Source organism: Takifugu flavidus, chromosome 18 (genome assembly GCF_003711565.1).
Source record: "Takifugu flavidus isolate HTHZ2018 chromosome 18, ASM371156v2, whole genome shotgun sequence".
Classification (NCBI taxonomy): Eukaryota; Metazoa; Chordata; class Actinopteri; order Tetraodontiformes; family Tetraodontidae; genus Takifugu; species Takifugu flavidus.
Window position 1 is genome coordinate 7,773,074 of NC_079537.1, and position 20,621 is coordinate 7,793,694.

Below are 20,621 nucleotides of genomic sequence, written 5' to 3' on the forward strand. Positions count from 1 at the left end.
ACCATTGGGACGCACGGCAGACGGTGACGGAGTCGTCCCCGTGGACTCATGACGGGTCATGTGCTGTCTAATTACAGGACAGGCGCTCACAGTGAGGGCCGTATTTAAGTCTACAGCCAGTCAGCAAACCTGCATTCATCAGCACGCGAAGCTGTTGGGAAGAAAAGGTTCTGGTGTCGCCGAATGAGCAGCGCCGCAGAGGTGACGCGTAACGTTTAACACGGGAATAAACAATTACCTTCACTCCACGACGGGCAGGTCAAACTTCCCGCCGTTACGGATCAAAAGCGAGCCGCATACCTGAGTCAATGGGCGCGGCCATCTTGAATTGGTGGCCAGCAGTTTGTTAGCGCCACGGAAACGGAAACAGTCGTTTGATGCTAGCTGCTACAGCTGCTATTAAGCTACAACCTGTGTTTTACCACAGCGGTAACGACTAAACACAGGCAATAAACTCAGGCTGGAATGGTGTTTAGAGACGAAGAAGACTTTATCTGTCATCATACGATAGCTTGCAGCGCAATATTCCGAGGCCGGCGCATGCGCCGAAGGATCTCGTCGGCTGGTCCTAAGCTGAAGATAGAAGGTGACAGAGGAGCTGGAGCTGCAGGACTAAATTAAGGCCACTGATCTGGAGGCAGGTCTGAATCGTCTCGTGATCCGACACCAGCGTTGAAGAGGAATCGATATCTGGCTGCTGTGAGGAGTTAGCGAGCAGCTGATGGCAAAGATGATGAGCATAGCAAAGGCGCTACTGACCATCCGCCTCTGTGTGAAACCACACAATCATTCATCTTCCCATGCACCCTTCTTCCAGGCGGGGACCCCCCCACCCCACCCCATCCCCCCTTTCTTCCCATGCTGTCACTCTCTCGGGCTGCACCTGTCAGATTAGCCTCCCCTCCTCAGCTGCCACTCCATATGACACGCCGCCCCTGCAGCCCAGAGCTTGCTCTTTAGCTCACTTTGCATTTATTTATGCGTGTAAGTGGCTCGGGGGGGGGGGGGAAACGAGTCAGTGGGGGAGGTGTGAGTCTGAGCTGGCCAGTGCCTTTTTCATTTGAAACACGATTTAAGTTCAGTGTAACGCCCCCAAAGCGCCGATGCGTGTAAAATGGTGAGATAAGTGCTGCTTTACTGATCTCAGGTGTCATGGCTGCTGCTGCTGCCGCCTGTCTGTCCTGGACGCCAGTCCAAAAAGCTAAAACACGTCCCCAAATGATTTTGGCTCCCATCGTGCACACAGATAAAGGGGATCAAATACCCGGGGTGGGGGTGGTGGTAGACTGGCTGCGATTGGGGGGGGGGGGGGTTCAACTGGAAAAAGCCTCCGTGGTGGATGGATGGGAGCAGCTGAGGCGACAACCATGTGACTGGAGGGATAAAAAAATAAGCCTGGTCAGTGGCCGATCGGTACCCGGAACAAAATCAGTCCCAGACCGCATCTGCTCATGAGCTAACACGTACGCCAGAGACCTCCTCTCCCCCACCACCTCCATGGAGCCCAGGGGGCAGCCACAGGCCGGGCGCAGCTCTGTTGAGCCTCTCAGCCCACTCAGAACCCCCCCCCCAAAGATCTCGGCCTCCTCAGCAGGTAAAGACCCCACGTAGATGTAGAGCCCACCAGTGCAGTCAGGTCCAGTTTGGTATTTAAGGGAACACTGGGAAGCTTTCATGTCCTCTCTAAGTCCTCCGCTCTTTGGCGAGTCCCTGGATGCTCAGGGTTTGAAATCTGAAGTTGTTGGCATTTGAGCTTTCAAGGATCAAAGGTCAAATACCAAAAAACAACCCTTATTACAATGTTATACTGTACAACAGTCCCTCTATTAAACAGGTGTTAATTAATTGAGCCATATTTAACAACTACAGAAATACAAGGTAAGATTTACAAACTCCGACCTTGTAGCGCCCCCCCCCCCCCCCCCCACCCACCCACACACACACACACTCACAGCACGATAGAAATGAAACATGCTATTTAAAAAAAGAGAGAAATTAGTTGACGCATGCGCAGAAGGGGTCTGTAACCGATTTTGTTCTGGGTACCGATCGGCCACTGACAAGCGCCACAGCAGATTGTAGCTGGGTCAAGCACACGGGAAACGACGGTAAAACCGGAAACGAGGCCATGATATTTTCAGAATAAAAGACCCGAGCGAGTGCTGCCGAAAAATAGAAGCGCGGCCTTGAGGACGGAGCGCCTCAGACATTTCTCTGCGTTTGTCTCAGAGCTCGGACCTCAGAAGAAGACCTAATTCTGAAGGTGCAGACCTAACCAGGGCGCGCTGAAGTATCTACGCGCATTTATTTTGGAAGATAGCCGGAAACTGCTGAAAATGGCCGGCACTTGACAGAATATATAGGCACCTTATGTATGGCTTAGCGCAGTGGAGGTATAAGCAGCCCCGCACACTCGCCGTGGTAAAGCTCAACTAAGCTGTGGTAAACCGACGTTCTGAGCGTGTCCGTGAGGGAGAGCGGTCTGTGGAGCGTGGAGAGCTGCTGCTTACCCCCCCCCCCCCCCCACCACCGTGTGCGGATGCGTGTGTGCGCGGACTGGAAAGTGCACGCACGTTACGCGGAGAGCAATTTTGGGCGATGCGTTCAGTCGAGAGATGTGCGGCGAAGAGGAGTGAGCGTCAGCCCGGACGTTCATCGGCATAACCGGCGCAACAGCCCGAGAGGTTAAGGGGGGGGGCTCCGGCTGGTTCGGGTGGGCGTCGCAGGATTTCACCTCGGGTTTTTCCTTTTCTTTTTCTCGTGCTGTATCCATTCTGACCAGTGCGCGCCGGCGTGCGGAAAGCGGGCGAAAGTCAGAGATGCGCACCGCCGAACAAAGGATTTAGGGGAGGAAAAACGAGAGGGAATCTGTTCGGCGACTGCCAGGACTCGACATTGATGCCATCTGGGCTGCCGGGGACCGCGGACACCGGCTGAATTCCTCTGCCTTCACGGGGAGCAGGAGGAATCATCTGGTCTGCTCTTGTGTGTGCGCGCATGGGGGGAGAATACGCAACCAGAGCGAGCGGAGCAGACTCCGAAATGTGACATTTTTACTGAGTCTCGAACCATCCCTGGCGACTGTGCATCTGCTCTCGACCTTCTGATCTGTTTACCACACATAAGGTATGCGACACTCCACCACGCGCTCGTTTTAACCTTGCCGTTGCGCAATTTGGCCGAAGTGGCTTTGGCGTTTGTCGTTGTGTCATCCACGGAGGTGGAAGCTGTCGGCGGCCCCTCGAGATGAGGCGACGTCGATGCAGCAAACGTGTGGGTGCGTGAATCCGCCTGGGCGCGCGGTGTCGCGGACGTGTGCGGGAAACGTGCACATCGTGGCGCAAGGCGCAGATTTGTGCGCGCGGTGATCTGGCGCATGTGGGGCGTTTGTGCGAAGCGTGTTGAGCTGGACCCAGAGATATTTGATGGCCGTCCGAGCGTGACACGTTTTTGTCACGAAACGGTGGACTCCATTTTCAGCCCACCGCGGGGGGGGGGGGGGGGGGGGGGGGTTAATGGGTGTGTGTGTGTGTCTGTGTGTCTGTGGGGTCGTCAATCACACGATCCGATCCGCATATTGAAGGTTCGTTTTGGTTATTTTTTTGGATCACGCAGACCTCACCAACAATGTGCCGCCCTCCCAAACAAACACTGTTCTGGAAGCCGCCCCCCCCCCCCCCCCCCCCCCCCCCCCAGGGATCCTCCCATGTGGCCTGTATTGTTGATAGACATTGAGGGGGGTGAAGGGTAAAGCATTCTCTAAATGTGTGTGTGTTTGTATTTCTGTTGCTCCTTGGGTCAGCTAAAGCCAAGGGTGCCCCCCCCCCCTCACAGACCCCCCTCCTGCACAGGCCTCATAAACAAGAGGCCCTAAACTGGGCGTCTGAAGTCAGAAAGACATCAGATTTACGCTCGATTCCAGTCAGAAAGAAGAAAGTTTGCAGGTGAAAATGCGGATGACACCCGAGCGCTTGTGGAGCTCCTCTCAAAGCTCCGGGGTCCATTTAGGACTCCAGTTTTCCATCGCTAATCGATAATCTAGAGAGCAGAGTTGTTTATACTCCTGAGCTACTTACTGTCCTCACGGGAGGAGGATGCTACGGTATCTCCTCAGGGCTGCAGCCAGGAGGAGGAGCTCTATCTTTGCCCCCGTGCCCCAGCTGAGCCAGTGAGCCGCGGGGGCCACAGTGGAGATCTTCTTCTCCCTTTTCTGGTTTCATATGTAGCATTTGTGTTCACCCCTCCTCCCCTTCAGACACACACACACACAAAACACACACACAGGCGCGCACGCTCCAGGCGCAACGCTCGCTCCACTTCTCCTTCCGCGTCTCCTTCATCCCTGCGAGGTCTCGCCGCTTGCTCCGCGCTAAAACATGCTAACTGATGTCACATGGAGGCAGAACACATGACTCTGAAGGTCCAGGCTTGTTTTGAGACCAGAATACCATCGAGGCCCTTCCACTGGCTGTTTGGTAGAAAGAGAAGAAGCGAGAGGGAGGAGGGGAGGGGAGGGGGGGTGAGGCAGTCTCACTGTTAATTGTTAAGTCAATTAGCACACGGTCTCACACTGAACAGGCCACATGGTAATGAGGCCTAATTAGGATGGCTGGGGGCATCTAAAGAGCCTGGGACAAATATTCCCACTGTTGGTTCCTTTATTCTGGCGTCTGATGCTCGGATGCAGGCGGCTTGGTGCTGTTCCAGTCGGTGTCGTTTGTCCTTGAGTTTTTCTCTCCTCAGCTGTAAAAAGGAGAACTCGGAGGCTGGTTCATCGGGGGCGCCGCCATTACTGGGCATTCCGTTTGAAGGTTTCTGCCTCGGATCTGATGATGCACTTCCAGATTTGTGCACTGTAAAAACATGCGGGCTTGTCTAACACCTTGGCCAGTGTTGCGGTCACCCAAAGGAGGAGTTGCTTCACAACTTTGGGGAGGATAAATGTTTAAAACAAAAAAAAAGCAGCTTAACATAAAACATAAATATGAGAATCAGGAAGAGGGCATTGAGTGCCCGAGTGCTTAAGGACATTTAGATGGTGTCGTTTAAATCCACAGTAAATCTCACGCAGCGAGACGCATTTGTGGGCTAATTTAGCATGACAAATTAGCAATAAAGCCTCACGTAATCCAGGCGACTCCGGCAGGATGTGGGTTTACACACTGTTGGCAGGGAGGCAGCATCAGAGGTGGCGTGAAAGACCCGGGCGCCACAAACAGATGCTTCCGCGGGACCTGCGAATGACCTGCTCACCTTGGCAGGCGGATCTCACACACACACCCGCACACACACACACACACACACACTCTGTGAGAGAAAAATAATCCGGTAGCAGGAGCTAATTGCATGAGACAGATCCCAGATCCCGGATCAGATTTTAAAGGCTGCGTTGTTGCACGTTTGGATTCCCCACGGCTGCATTCCTATGTTTCCAAACTGCAGCGCTATAAACGCACGCTGCATGTTCGCCTCATCCAGCCCAGCGCGGGAACGCGGCGCCTCCGACGCGGACGCCTCGCCAACGGTTGCATCTAGGTGCACGTCGAGCCATCGCCCAGGAGGGATGTGGAGGGATGGGCACATGTGACCTGGACATACGTGCAGAGCGCAACGCTCAGATCCCAGAGCTGGGGGCTGCAGAAGAGGTCTGAGGAACAGCCGTGTGGGGGGGGGCAGCGGCTGGATCGTCACGGTTACATAAGATACGCCGCGAGAATAGATGCAAAATGGGGAGGAGGGAGGGAGGGAGGGGGGAGGGAGAAGCCAGAATGGAAGGAGGAAGGGCGTGTTTGGGATTAGACACTGGGGGGGTGGGAGTGAGGGGGAAACGGTGAGGGGACGCCGGTAAAGGTGGTGGGGGGGGATCTGACAGGATGAAGGGCTTTAAAGGGGGGGGGGGATGGAGTAAGAGAGATAAACATGAGCAGAGAGATGGGAGGAAAGGGGAGGATGAGATGGCGGCAGCTTCCTCTGAAGGCTGGAGACTTGCTCTGTCCCTGTCTCTGTCCCTGTCTCTGTCCCTGTCTCTGCCTCTGTCCCGGTCTCTGTCCCTGCCTCTGTCCCTGCCTCTGTCTCTGTCCTGCCTCTGTCCCTGCCTGTCTCTGTCCCTGTCTCTGTCTCTGTCCCTGCCTGTCTCTGTCCCTATCCCTGCCTGTCTCTGTCCCTGCCTCTGTCCCTGTCTCTGTCCCTGCCTGTCTCTGTCCTTGTCTCTGTCCCTATCCCTGCCTGTCTCTGTCTCTGTCTTCATCTGACGCTCATTAATGAGATCAGTTCATCCTGAATCCTGTGAGCTGGTCTTGTCTGTTTCAGTGCGATTACGTCACCATAAACCAGAGGAACCCCCCCCCCCCATCCGGCAACTAGCTGTTGGGTGTTTGGAGGACGGGCGAGCGCTCCTGTCATTGTCTCTCTTCCTCCCTTTTGTTTCATCCCTGTAAATGTACCCACGTAATCATCATCATCCTCATCATCATCATCAGGAGGGCGCCGCAGAAACGCTGCGTTTGTGTTGGTGACTCACTGATGTTGATGTTGATGTTGACCAACAAGACTGAGCTGCACAGCAAGGGGAGGATTTTAGTAACGAGGATACCTTTGAGTTTCACACCCTACCTTTGAAAGACGAGGGAATACTGGGAATACTCTGCCTGTCATGGCGGCAATTCCAGTCCGGATACTCACTTTAGGTCGTTTTGGCTGAGCTGTGCTACCGTAGCAACGTGGCGGAGGGGGGGGGGGACACGCCAATATTTCTATTAACCTGTTGCTCCTGACTGAATGTAGTCCAGAAAAGAGACGGGAGTGACGGAAGGATGGCGTGTGACCTTTAGCCCCGACTGGTGTGTATTTAAACCCCACACTCTCCTTGACTTACTGGCACTGAGAGAAAATACGGAGCCGGGAATGTCCTGCGTCCTTCGCGAGGTATGTAAACATCATGGCGCAGTTTATTTCTGGACAGCGGGGGATTTTTTTCCCCTCCTTTATGTCCAAACTGCAGCGAGACGAATGTCCTCCGACGTAAACAAGCCGAAAGAGCGCGTGGCGGCGAATCGGTCGCGTTCCTCATGGGAGCAGATGCCGATACGTGAGCTGGCCTGGGAGGAATGTCCGCAGGGACGGGACGGCGAGACGGTCAACTGTAAGCGTCTCCTGCCTGCGCCAGGTAGCCTGGCGGCGGCGTCCCTCCCCGGCGCGCCAGCTGTGACGTCTTCAGAAGCTGGCAGATGGAGACGGCGCCGAGCCGGAGCTCCGTTTTGTTATTTCATTCATCTCCGGGACACAAACATCTCACCGTCCCGCCTCTGTTGGGGCCTCTTTGCTCGTTATGTTATGCGTCAGCTCACACACACTTAGATGGGGACTAGAACTGCCTATTTGCAGTTTTTTTGCACGTTTTTTTTAAATATGCATGACTCAGCAGCTTTTCTGAGGGGGGGGACTCTCTTCAGAGCTATTGTGGGCGCCAACCTTCCTCCTCTGTGGAGGCAGGTTTATCTGGTCGTTTCTGGGCTTTTTCCCTCCCCGAACATGCTGTTTGTTGCAAGTTGTTTGTCCCCAATTGGACACTTGCAGCCTTTTAAACAGGACTTTGAAAGGCTCCAGACTGGCGTTATTGGTCGGGAGGTGCGGGTCCCTTTGTGGACGCGGACGGGCCTCGTCCACCCAGAATGAACCACTGTCCTTTGTCTCCTGTGGGACACAGCAGCAGCCGATTGTCTGCGTTGCCACCGTCGATTAGGGGCAATGCTCGTCTCCTGTCGCTTTTCAAACATTTATGAGCGGAACGACTCACTTCCTGTTTTCCTGTCTGTCTTCTTCTACCCCCCCCTCCCAGTCATGGCGTTCCTCCCGGTGCTCCTCCTGCTCCTGCTGAACGTGGCTCATCGCGCAGAAAGTCAGGACTCTGACAGCGCCGAGCTTCTCCCGCGAGGCTGCGGCTGGGGCCTGGGCCGCCCCTACACCCTCCTCTGTGACCTGGACTCCATTTGGGGCGTGGCCGTGGAGTCGGCGGCCGCCGCCGGCATGCTAACCGGCATCCTGCTGGCGCTGGTCCTGCTCTGCCGTCTACGCCACGTGAGCGAGGCTGAGAAGCGCAGCGGCGTGGGACCCATCCTTCTACTGATACTCGGCGTCCTGGGCTTGTTCGGCCTGAGCTTCGCTTACCTGATCGAGCAGGACGAGTCTCTGTGTTTGCTCCGGCGGGCCCTGTGGGGCCTCCTCTTTGCCGTGTGCTTCTCCTGTCTGCTGGTTCAAGGCGTCCGCCTGCGCCGGCTGGGCCGGGAGCGCCGGAGCCCCGGCGGCTGCGCCCTGACGGCCCTCGCGCTGGGCCTGAGCGCCGTGCAGGGCATCATTGCTGCCGAGTGGCTGCTCCTGACCGTGCTGAGGGAGGGAAGAGCTGCCTGCCAGTACCTGCCCCTGGACTTCTCACTGGCGTGCACCTACGTGCTGGCTCTGCTACTGGCCGCGCTGACCGCCGCCGCCCTGGCCCTGTGCGGGAAGACGCGTCAGTGGCGCTGCAGCGCCATCTGGTTGCTGGTCACGTGCCTGCTGTCGCTGCTCCTGTGGGTCGCCTGGATCGGTTTCTATCTGTACGGCAACGACTGGCTCGGGAGGTCTCCGGACTGGAACGACCCGGCTCTGGCCATCGCTTTAGTGGCTCAAGGGTGGCTGCTGTTGATCTTCCACGCCATTCCCGAGTCTCACGTCTGCCTGAGGCCCCCTCCGCAGCCCACTGCCCCGGATTACTTCGACACGTCCCAGAACTCGACGCGCATGAGGGAGACCAGCTTCGACGAAGACATCCCGCTCTCCCACAGGCAGTTTGTGGAAAACCAAGGCTACGGATACAATGACGAGAACACCGCAGGTACGCTGCAGCACGACATTTAGACCAGAGCTAAACGCAGGCAGCCGGTCCTGCGGTGAGGGTGACGTCGTTAGAGCGCTGTCAGCGCGGAATATTCAAATCAATCTATTTTTAAACCATAGTGGGATTCTGACAGAGGAGGCAGAGCTGCGGCTGGAGAGTCAAAGGTGTAGAGTTTTAGCTAATGCCCTTCTTAGGGCCACGAGCACTCCAGGGATTCATTTTCTAATCTCGGGAGCTGAAGCTGGATCTGAAAGGAAGTGATGCGGTGAGTCAGGTCTCTGTCTTTGCGTCGACAGGCTTGAGGAGCGGGGGCGGAGGCGGGCAGCCCAACAGCAACACCGGCGCCAGGCCCAGCGCGCCTTTCCGCAGCAACGTCTACCAGCCCACTGAGATGACCATGATCCTGAACGGGGGAGCGGTGAGTACATCTGGCCAGTCCCAGGTACACGCCGTACACACGCCGCTCTCATTCCCAGACGCCGTCAACCGTGCATGCACATCTGTGCGTCGCTGCCCATGCCACTGCACCAGGGTGAGGGAGAGGAGTGTGTGCGCATTCCCACCTCGTATGCATGCCTGGATTTGTCTATCCCGTGAGTTTCCGGGTCGGCCCGCGGGTCGACGCGCACCGCTCAGGCCATTGGAGGCGACTGCTGGTCCATCACCACCTTCATTTTGTTGTTTCTGTGTTAAAGTCGACTAAATTTAATATCTCAGTGCTAATTCGTGAACATCTGTGTCATAGCTCAAGAAGGCCAATCGCTGGACCTCTGATTACAAACTAGATCAAAAGTTTATCCTCTAAATCCCACCGGTAACAAGTCTCGTTTCTACCTGGAACTGTGCAAATCTTTGTCCTGCGATCACAAGTGCTCTGTTTTGCTATCTTGTCCGGCTCCTTTTGCGTATTCATGCCGTTCACTTACGTTTGCGTCAAAGTGTTGATTTAACTTTCAGAAATTCGGTTTATTACAATCCCACAAGTTAAGTATTTAGACATTTTTTAGATTTACATGAGATCTGCAGCCACTGGTAACTTTACCGCAAACTAAACTCAGGATTAGCTCATTAGCAATAGTTAGCGATTAGCTAATTAGCGATACTAAATTTTCAAAGACAACCAATTTTACTAAAATACTACGTTGCAAACCTGACTGCCAGCCCCGTTGCCGTATGAAATAAGATACACGAGATGTCCCGGAGGTGCATTTTCCTGGTATTTCATGTGTGAATACACAGGTGCGTATTGATTGCAGCTCCAGATCATTTACGTTGTGTTTTTGCCCCTCTACAGGTCCCTTCTGCTCCTCCAACCTACACGGGGAGGCAGCTGTGGTGAGGGAAAGACCTGCAGCACAAAGTGAAGCAAAGAGAAGACGAGGGGTGGGAGGTGGGAGGGGTCCGGGGCGAGGGGCCCGGCCTGGTTGAAGTGGACTTGAAACGCGGATGCCAGTGGGGTCTTTTCACTCTGTACAGAATTAATTACTAACTGTGTGCCAAACAACCATAGTATGGATGTGTGAGTGTGTTCAGGTATGGAGGACAGAGTTAGAGCTCTTTTAGCACAAAGAAAATAGAACCCGGCTCAGAGCTGAAAAATTGACATGTAGTAACCCCCCCCCCCCCCAAACCGTTTTGAATTGCTCCCTTGAGACTTCAGCACTGTAAACGTCCTCGGAAAACTGTGAAAGTTACTACTGTTTCTTGCTCACTCTGTCCAGTCGGTCTTCGTCCCGCCGCTGCCGTGGACACGCTCAGCTCTGTCCTCCGTCCCTCCACAGCACAGGCGGACCAGAGCACACCGGCGTCTGCAGCGCCCTCTTAAAAACAACCCCGCCTGCGTGGATGTGCATGTGTGAACGAGCGGGGACGCCCCCCAACACACCAGTCACTGACAACCTCTCCTCCAGACTGTTACCCCCCCCACCCCCCATCCACCATCCACCTCCACATCTCTGTTGTTTGCATCTGTGAATACCACATGCTCACCTTGTCTCGTCCCGCCCGCCCCCGCCTGCATGGACACTTTGCAAAATGCGGAGCAAACTGTGAAGCCGTGGAGGTGTGAGCGGAAAAGCCGCCCGGACGGAAGCATCAGAGGCTGCTCGTAGATATTTACACAGGCTTCTGTTCCGGGTGGGCAGCAATGTAGGTCAGGGTACCGCGGGGCCGCCGTCCCGCTGTCTCCGGTGGCAACCGGAGGTTTGAAGCCGCCGTCAGAGGCCGTCGCTGTACATGAGCGGCAAAACGCTCCCGCCGCTTTCCTCCCAGATCTCCCGCCAGCGCCCCCGCGTGCACACGAGTGCCGTGTGGAGCGCTGGGAGTCCAAAACTGGAGAGATGAAGAGGAGGAGGACGGAGAGATGAAGAGGAGGAGGACGGAGAGAGCGGAGGCAGGGAAATGACTCCCCGGGTCGCGGCGTGGGGACGGCCGTCTTTGGCGTTCACCAAAAAGCGCCACCCTTCCCCTCGGCACCGCCTCGCCCTCTGGGCGGCCAAAACGCCGGCGTCCCCCACACCAACCGCTGGACCCCCCACTCCCCTCCACCGTGCCCCCCCACACACACCGCCGTGTACATACTGCATCCGTGTGCTTGCTTATTATTTTTTTAGCCGTAGGCCGAGTTTAGACACGCGGTCACGTGACGATCTGGTTTTACCTCTTTTTTTTAATCTTCTTTTTATGCTTTGCTCTCCGTTCATGCATTTGCTTCTTTGAACTTTCTCTTGCTGGTCGTTTCTTTTCTAAAACTAGCATTTTGGAGTTGTTTTGCCAACAATAGACACGCTTTTGTTCTATTTTTTGTTTTGAATGGCGTCGGAGGAGATGACTCAGCACAGCGGTCCACTCTCGGCTGTTAGCACGTCCCAGGGGACGAAATGTCGTTATTTTCTCACAAAATAAAAATGTCTGTGGACACTTTTTGACAGTTCATGCAGTAAACAGTGGGAAATCTGAGGTTTTGTGGCTGTTTTAACAGGAAGAGGAGCAGACAGCGCTATTAAGCTAACTACAAGAGCACCAATGGAGCGTCTGACTCGCCAGGTCAGGCTGGTCTACGCCAGTAAGACCCAGAAATGAGACGAGACCAGTGGTCATACTGGTGGGGGGAGGGGTGGGAGGGGTCTGGTTCTCATGGTGGATTCACTAAATGTTTAAAAAATAAACTAAAAGAGCAATGTGAGTTTGTAGATTTTTGCACTTGTCGACTACCTATCTGTGCATGCTTCACCATTTCTACATGTGCCGTAAGACCTTTTCTCAGACGTACTTTTGATGACTTGCTCTGTTTATGTGAGGGTCACGTGACAGCAATCATAACTCACTGTATATCGGACGACACCTTTAAATGTCCGTGCTTTCTGGGACGCTGGAGAGAGCTGGCTCTTGGGAAGCAGGTCGGTGGGGAAAACATGGGGGAGGGGGGACGGTTCAGACCATTACTGGACCTTTGAATGGACGTTGAAAGTCTGGGGGGAGGTTTTTGGGGGGGTCTTGTGGGTGGTATTTGTCTCTGTGTTTAAAATCAAATAGACTGTGGTGAACTTTGCACAAACCTTCTGTATGTTAAATTTGTTCTCCCCGGGCAGCCCGCCGAACACTCGTCCTCCCCGTCTGCCATGTCTTCTCCCGTCCTCGCATTTGTCTCGCCTCCAGACTGTTCCGTTCGGGGCAGCTGACGGGGGTGATTTGGGTTTTCACAGCTGTGACCGTGCAGTGACGCAGCATGCCTATGTATAAAACTTTATTCCCCTGGATAGAAAAGAAGACGATATGGAAAAAAAATAAATAAACGAACAGTTAATTCTTGTTTCTGTAAGTAAATGAGGAAAAAAAAAAAGTTCAATAAAGTTGTCATGTTTGTAGTCAACTTTTAACAGGATGTGGCGTCTTTATTCAAACGGATTCAAATGTTTTTAAAAGTGATCATAATAATAGATATCGATGCTAATATTGAGGCTGCCCATTCGAGGCTGCTGGAGGAATGTAGCGAAGCAAATTAGACAGTTTTGGACAATTATTAAGTCTCGTTCTCGTCTTCTTGAGCGCTTTGGCCCCTTCAGGGTCACGGGCAGGGTGCACTCATCGCTGGATGAGGCGCCAGTTCATCGAAGGGCCCTATGTGAGCATTTGTGGGTTTAGCCTTGCTCAAGGGTACCTGGGCAGTGCTCTGAAGGTGTTCTGGCACCTCCCTCCACTACCAGAACTCTTTCCGTGTTTTGTCCACTCTGGGACTGGGAGAACCATCCGCTTGTCCACCCAGTCCCCCCCCAAAGACCGCCGAAGGATTAGCACGTGGCTAACCCAGCTAAGCTAAGCTACACTAGCAATAACTAGCTTGTTGTGCAAAAGATGAGCAATAATCAGAATATGAAATGTTTCGAACGGACTAAAGTATGTTTCAACTGCTCGGCAGTTTCAGGCGTCCTCCCACGGGTGATCTGGTTTCCAGGCTCGTCCTGTCTCACTCTGAGGATCTGGCTGTTATCACACGTCCCCAGAGCCAGATGGACGGTTTTATCAGAGCGCCCGTGGTGGTGGGGGGGTAGGGAGGGGGGAGCTGTCTGCCAGGCCTCCATATATCTGGAGGAAGGCGCATGGTCCTCCTCCCGTCTGTCAGTCGGAGGAAATCAGAAGTATCCTCACAGGTACGAGGCCTCGCCGGAGCCGCGCGCTTAATTCCTTGTTGACATTCAGGAGGAAAAAAGGCTTCAGCAGCGGAGCCGCATCAAGCCGTGTTTATCCTGAATATTCATGAAAACCCGAGTTCCAAGTCTGACACCTGTCAGACCCCGTTAGACCGAGGCGTTCCGCGCTGCATCCAAATCCACCGGCCCATCGATCGCCGGCTGGTAGACGGACAATCAGGCCTCAGCTTTTCTTCAGAGACGTTTGAGAGCTGAGACATGAACGTGAAGTAAACATAAACAGGTCAGTCACCTGACGCTGGGGTAAAGGGAACGCTCCCACCGGGCGACGCTGGGAGGGGGGGAATGAAAACATGTGATCCTCCTCCAGTGGGCGCCGCGTCAGCACGAGGCCCCGGAGGAAATGATAAGAGGCGGCAGACTGTTGGGAGCTGTTGGTTTAATCACATTTAGAGGCAGGTGATCAAAAGGACAATTTCTTCTGAAAGCCCCGGTCTCAGATTTTGAATCAATGGTCACTATGGCGACCCGGCAACCGACCACTGGACTCCAGGAGGACCCTCGTGCACAGGCTGGTGAGCTCAGTCAGCCGTCGCTCAGATTAGCAGCCGACTGTAAGGATGGCGGCATCACGGTCAGGAACTTGGGGTTGGGCCACTCTGTGGCCTCCGGAGTCATCGGCGCGGCCGGGCTGTGGGCCGCCGTGCCCTGGGGGGTGGGGGAGAGCACTTGGATGTCGGGCTGGGGAGGATCCGTCATGACGGAGCGGGCTGGGGACAAAGAACAGTGGATTTGAACACGGGCGATGCGTTAGTGCTCAATAAACAGGCTTTTGTGGGAACCTTTTGTGACCTGTTAGCCAGAGACAATGACTGCGTCCACAGAAGCTGCGCGTGTTTTGCTCAGAGCTAATTATAGCCGAGGGCCGGGCAGCAACGCCTCAGTGCACGTCTACCATCGACACGTGCACTTCTAAAAGTCCAAACGGCCATTTTTAGGATTCCTGCAGACTGTGGACGAGTTCATATTTCATGCAGTCACAAAGCGCATGAATGTTTTATTAAGGTTATTAGAGGCAGAGATGAGATGCTACGTAATGAAACGGTTCTCATGGGTCACATGACAGGCAAAACTCTTCTCTGGGGTAGGAACAAGGTCAAATAACCCATAATAATCAACTGTTATTGAGCGTTATTGCTGTAATTCCCTTTATTCGTGACCGTCACGCGCTCCTCCACGCCAGTTTCTCCCCAGTAAATCCGCGACACCTGTCCTCTGATCCGTGACCTTTTGACCGGGCCACATCGCCCTGCGTCCGCCTTTTATTTCCTCCCCTTGTTCGCCCGCTACCACCTCTGACTGTCTCTGGTTTCAGAAACCAGGCGGAAAGGCAGAGGAGGCGGAGCCAACTGGCTGCAGCTGCCCCACCGTTACCTCCGTCAACGCGGGTCAGAGCCCCGCTGCCGCGTCGGCCTTTGTGCTGCGGAATGTGTCAGCGTGGAAGAACCCTGTTTGCCTGATGCCGCCATTGTTCGTCACCCCGCAAAAACGGAGCTGCTTCGGTCAGTGTTTGGTGGCTGGTTAAGGGTTTCTCACCCCCCCCCCCCCTCCCCGTGTGAGTGGCAGCATAGCCCCACGTTTCCTGCTCCCATCAGTCATGTGATCAGCAGGTTAAGATGTGTTCGGGGGGGAAGGGAGGGAACGCCACCTTGGTCCAATCGCTTGAGGTGACGCACCTGTGTGTGTGTGTGTGTGTGTGTGTGTGTGTGTGTTCACCTCGGTCTTCATGTTGGGACCAGAATTGATTGACAATTTTTGTGATGTTCTTTCTCTCTCTGAGCGCTTTTTGCCACCGACGCAACTCTTGCACGGCTGGCTGTACCCTGACCTAAAACACACACACACACACACACACACACACACACACACACAGACTTGAGTTTTCCACATATACGTGAAGCATCACTCTTATACTTCCTGTCCTTGTGAGCTGGCCTGGTCTGAATGGGGCCGTCCAGGGAGAGGGCGACAGTGGTTGTGTATGGTCAACTGTGCCGACGAGCCGCGTCCACCCAGGCGGGTAAGTGGGTCAAATTCGACTGGCAGCTGAGCGTCAGCGAGCGATTCGTGTGTCCCGTTGTGTGTTGTAGGAGGGAGGCCTGCTCGGAGGAAACCTCACTGCTGGTGCTTCTGCGTGGGCTTTACTCAGAGGAAACAGGAAAAATGGCCTCTCCTCCCGCCGCTGCAGCTCCCTCCGTACGCAGCCTTATTTCCTCTTCATTCGCCGCCACGTTGATATTTCAGCCCCCCCCCCCCCCCCCCCCCCCCCTCCCGAGTACCTGCCGGGATGGCGGCCTTGCTGAAACTGGGCCTGTTATATAAGCCTGGTGATGGATGGAGACGGGAGTGGGAGCGGCGGTGCGCTATCGTTCATTTACTGGGTGTCCCGGCAGCCCCAGTGCTGATGGGGGCAAACCATAGAAATGGAAATGAAGGGTGGGGGTCAGGAGGGGGGGGTTGGTGGGCTGTGTGTTTGCTCAGCATTGTGCCTGTGTGTTTTTCCTACTCCGCCACTCTTCATTCCGCAGAAGCTCCGTGCCTCCTGTATTCCTGCCATCCACAGCCCTAAATGACAGTTTAATATTTAATGACACCCCCGCCCCCCCCTCCCCCGTATCCGAGACGAAGCTTTAATATGACGCACAGAGACAAAATCAAAGTCTTGGTTCCTGGAGAGCCAGCTTTCAGAGGAAGCTGACAGTTTGTGTAATCACCAGAGACAAGAAGCCTGGTTACACACACACACACACACACACAACACACACACACACACAACACACACACACACACACACACAACACACACACACACAGAGTGAGCGGCTCCACGGCGGCTTCTGGTTGGAGTCGGCTCACCTACGGATCCGCCCACGTGCTCAGTTGGATCCGAATGATCCGAACGCTTCAAGCCGTTCACGTGGCGTCCATCTTGTTCTGGGACAGCACCCCCCCCCCACACAGATCATCAGCAGGACAGGGATGTGAGGACAGATCAGGGCCACGGTCGGCTGCCCGTCCTGAGCGCGCGTGACATATTTTCTGCATGAGCGTCACTGCGCGTGGCCGTCACTGACCCCCGGTTCAAACCATCATCCATCACTGACCTCAGATCATTCAGCTGGAATCACAGACCTACTTCTGCTGTTGACTAAACAGCTCCCAGAACACAAGTCTGGGCGAGGTCCCGCAGCTCTATTAGTTCACGTCAAGAAGAATACACTCAGCACTCTCCGTGTCCCACTTTCAGACAGCACTGAAGCCTGCGAGACGTCTAAAAGGGGAGTGGTTTTAGTCAAAGTGTTTACTTCTTGTTTATCACAACGAGATGGTAAATGGCTTCTTCCATCAAACAAATGACCAAACAAGAAGCTGGTTTGGCTCATTCCAGAAGGTAAAACCAGGCCTGGAGTTGAAACGGAACACATGCCTCCTCGAGTTACGCGGCGGACCCTTTTCTTAAATAAGAAAGCTGCATCATCCCTGATTGTGTGGGGTCAGGCTAGCCTAAGGCACCGCTAGCTAACAATGCAGCCCTCACAGTACGGAAAAGGCATCAGTGTCTTAAGGAAAAGAATGTTGGGTAAAAACGGGAGCAGCTTACTCATATAAGCGTGTGAATGTAACCTTCAAGTGTGTGAAATGCATGAAAGAGCCCTTTACTCTGCTCTTTCTGTGGATAAAATATGATAAAGTGCCCTTTGTGGCCTACGCCGATGAGAACACGGACTCCCGCGGAGTCACAGTTCCAGTCTGTGATCGGAAAACACTCGATAAATCTGCGGAGACAAATGGCAACAAACATCGGCCACTTACCCCCGACAGAGAAGGCAGCGCCTGTTTACTGCGTCGCCGCCACATTACTCAGACTCAGCTGACCCGAGTGGGTCTGACGCGGACGCATGTGTCTCCGTTCAGCGCGTGAGCAGCGCAGCAGCCGGCGTGGATGAGTGGATTAGAGCTGGGCAAAGATGCACTGACTAAAGAAGATTATATAATATGTTTAGACACATCAGCTCTTTGTAGTTCTACATGAGTCAAACGAGACGATCACATTGTCTGGGTCATAGATGGATGTGTGTGTGTGTGTGTGTGTGTTAGTGCCTGTGTGTGTGTGTGTGTGTGCTGCTGTGATGTTTTTCAGACTTAAATGTGCTTTGAAGAAACACACATTCCTGATGGAGGGATAATGCCAATCTGCAAAAATAACCTTCTTTGCAGCTTTCTTCTCACACACACACACACACACACACGCACGCGTGATGCAGTTGGCGCTGCGTCAGGGAGGTTATATAACAGCGAGGGGGGGTTGTAAGAAAGAGGGGATACTGATATAGGCTGAAATTTGCATTACATGAACTGGATTAGGATAATTCAGCGGTGTGTTCGGGTTTCGGTGGGATATCGTGCGTTCCGGTGAGAGTTTAGGAGGAAACAGGCCGCCGTGACACCATGATGAACTCTGCCATTCCATCAGTGCTGCTGTCCTCCTCTGCTGCCCGCTGAGCTCTTCGCTGCGCTTCTCCTCAGCCAAGGGAAGAGCCGCCCTGACACGCTACAACGCCTCAGTGCTCCTACCCAAAATAACTCCACCCTGTCTCTCCTGAATAAGTCATGATCTTTGGAGAGAAAAGCCTCAACTTCAGTCTCCAGTTTGCCCGTCTTTCTCAACGACTACATCTTTCCTGTTTCTTCTCCATCACCCCCCCCTGGCATTGCACCAAACATGACCTGAGGTCCGTAAGTCCCCCAGCGCCGCAGTGTTATCAGCAGTCCTGCTGAATCTCCTTTAGTTTGGGGCTGCAGTCTCCTCATGTGCAATAATTCTTAGAGCTGAACTAATTAAGACAGGGTGGTGCTGCCCCCTGCTGGCGAGACGCCCCAAAGTCCCTTCAACGCTTGAGCGCACACGTACACCAAATTCACGCTGGAAGGTAATTGAAACAGAATGGGTTCGTGCATGAAGAGCCATCTTTCATGTCCCCCACTGTGTGGGCTGTGAAGAGGACGGAGAACGCGGTAAAAAACAAAACATCCACCCCAGTCCTCATGTTTCCGCTGCGGTCTATTTTTATCGCTGCACACAGGGCTTCAAAACTCAGCGCCCACACAGGAGCAAATTAAATCCCAGCATCACTGATGACATAATCAAACTGCTGAATGAAATCAAAGTCCCCGTGGACCAGAGGCTTTTCAGCAGAACGGGATTACGCAACCAGATCACGCTGCAGGCCAGTGCGCGCGCTGGAGGGCGTCCATTGTCTCAGAACAGAGCCGCACACAAAGGCTGGCTGGAGCCGCTGCGGGCTGACTTCACACTTTATACTTCGGTGTAATGTTTTTAAAGGGGCCCCGAGATTTATACTAAATAAAGGAAAATTGAGTGTGCACCAATGTGAGTTCCACTGGCTGCTAGAGCCAGATCAGGTCTGATATTTGCACTAAAATAAATGTACCTTGTAGCCCCTCCAGAAGGCCTGGATGAGCAGAGCGGCCTGATCCTCACTTAGCTGCAAAAACAGGGGCAAGGGGGGTCTGGGACTGGAGATACAGGGACAGGGAAGTGGGAGAAAGGCCAAAGGTGAGAGGGAAAAGAGAGCAATTGGGGTGAAAAGTTGGGTTTTGGGGATAACATTCCCCGTGTGAGTGGCTCGAGGTCACTTACTGACTGCTGATCCAGGCCTTCACAAAGGGGATGTCATCAAAGCGCACTTGGGCCTGGTCTGGTCTCCGAGGGTTGTGACTGTGGAAACACGGTGGCAAAAATGTTCACTGCAGAGATTTAAAATGTAGGTGAGGAGCTAATGAGATAAATGGAAGTTATATAGACATTATAGAAGTGTGTTGGACTCTTACTTATAGAGCCACTCAGTGAGGAAGTCACATGGGTTAAATTTTGTGATTTTACGCTGCGGCAAAGATGATAAACAACAGTGTTTTATAATGACATCGGATTAATGGAACAATATTGGACAATTGCCTATTGTTTCAGGTCTAAAAGTCCTGACCTCAAAGCAGTCATGATTCTGGGCTTCTTCCAGCAAAGCCTCAAGTCCAGGCACCAACACCGGATACACATTTGTCTCCAAATAATGGGAGATGGGACCTGACATAAGCACACGGTACCCAATGAATTTATGTTAGCGCAGATGTTATATTTAACGCCATCCCTGTGGAGCAAGGCTCTTAATCTTACGGCTAGGTACTTGTGGAAATGAGATTTTATCCATGGGAGGATGTGTTTTTCCTGACGCTGATGGAGGAGAAGGGGTCCAAAGAAGTAGATCTCTCAGGGGATCTTCAAATCCCTACAGAAACATTTCTCAGGTGAGATGATGCGAACACAGACGAGGTTGGGCGAGTAAACGACAGTCTTACTAGTGTTGTGGCTAGTCCAGATGTTACCGGAAAATGTGACCGACTTGACCCCTCAACGCCTGGAGGACTGGTCTCACACCCTGCAGACCACATTATACACAAGTACTCTATATCTGTGCTGAGTAGAGTAGTAAAATCCTGCTGTACTTCCTATAGTTGCAGACTGGTTGAAGTTAATTGATACCAGTCCGATAGATCGTTGCTATAAAATCAAAGCTTCTTTGACCTTTGAAAGATCATCATTCAGTACCTTTTTGATCCTTTGATCTTGTTAAATCTTATTTGATGAGGGCCATCTCCAGACATATTGGAAGAATTTAGATTCACAACGGATTAAACCAGTATTATCTTACCTTGTTCAGCGGGCGACTTATCGATTTTAGTTATGTTAGCTGTTTGCATTTTTAAAAATATAAATCAAAGGTTATTTTGTGACTAAATTTAACAGATTTAAATAAATGAATCAGCTTTACTAATTTGTCGTCTGCTTTGTTCTGCGGGAAGTGTTTGTGGCGGTTGCTAGGGGATCGTTAGTTACCAAGGAAGCGGTCATGAGTCAAACTTCCGGAACGAAAAAGAGCAGTGTAATATATGAAAAATGGTTCGAAAATGTTGAAATGAATGTGAATGTTTGTAATTTATTTATTTTTTACTATTAATCGGGAA

General features: G+C 53.1%; 2 protein-coding genes across 4 annotated transcripts; one reads left to right on the top strand and one right to left on the bottom strand.

Moving 5' to 3' along the window:
- The first annotated feature begins 2,354 nt into the window (after positions 1-2,354).
- Positions 2,355-12,750, top strand: gprc5ba (G protein-coupled receptor, class C, group 5, member Ba). 2 transcript variants are annotated; one of them, XM_057013963.1, is made up of 4 exons: positions 2,355-3,126; positions 7,838-8,869; positions 9,169-9,314; positions 10,167-12,750. In XM_057013963.1, exons 2-4 carry the CDS (start codon positions 7,840-7,842, stop codon positions 10,209-10,211), a joined length of 1,221 nt encoding a protein of 406 aa, XP_056869943.1. In that variant the 5' UTR covers positions 2,355-3,126; positions 7,838-7,839; the 3' UTR covers positions 10,212-12,750. The 2 variants fall into 2 exon arrangements, with proteins under 2 accessions (XP_056869943.1, XP_056869944.1); XM_057013964.1 differs by having other exon boundaries at positions 2,358-3,126; positions 9,169-9,290.
- Positions 12,751-13,945: 1,195 nt separating this feature from the next.
- On the bottom strand, positions 13,946-20,494 carry iqck (IQ motif containing K). Of its 2 annotated transcripts, XM_057013965.1 has the most exons (9): positions 20,309-20,486; positions 19,956-20,035; positions 19,774-19,885; positions 19,586-19,683; positions 19,434-19,486; positions 19,243-19,320; positions 19,034-19,118; positions 15,298-15,409; positions 13,946-14,291 (listed from the first exon to the last, which is right to left on the bottom strand). In XM_057013965.1, exons 1-9 carry the CDS (start codon positions 20,355-20,357, stop codon positions 14,107-14,109), a joined length of 852 nt encoding a protein of 283 aa, XP_056869945.1. In that variant the 5' UTR covers positions 20,358-20,486; the 3' UTR covers positions 13,946-14,106. The 2 variants fall into 2 exon arrangements, with proteins under 2 accessions (XP_056869945.1, XP_056869946.1); XM_057013966.1 differs by lacking the exon at positions 15,298-15,409 and having other exon boundaries at positions 14,152-14,291; positions 20,309-20,494.
- Positions 20,495-20,621: the final 127 nt, after the last annotated feature.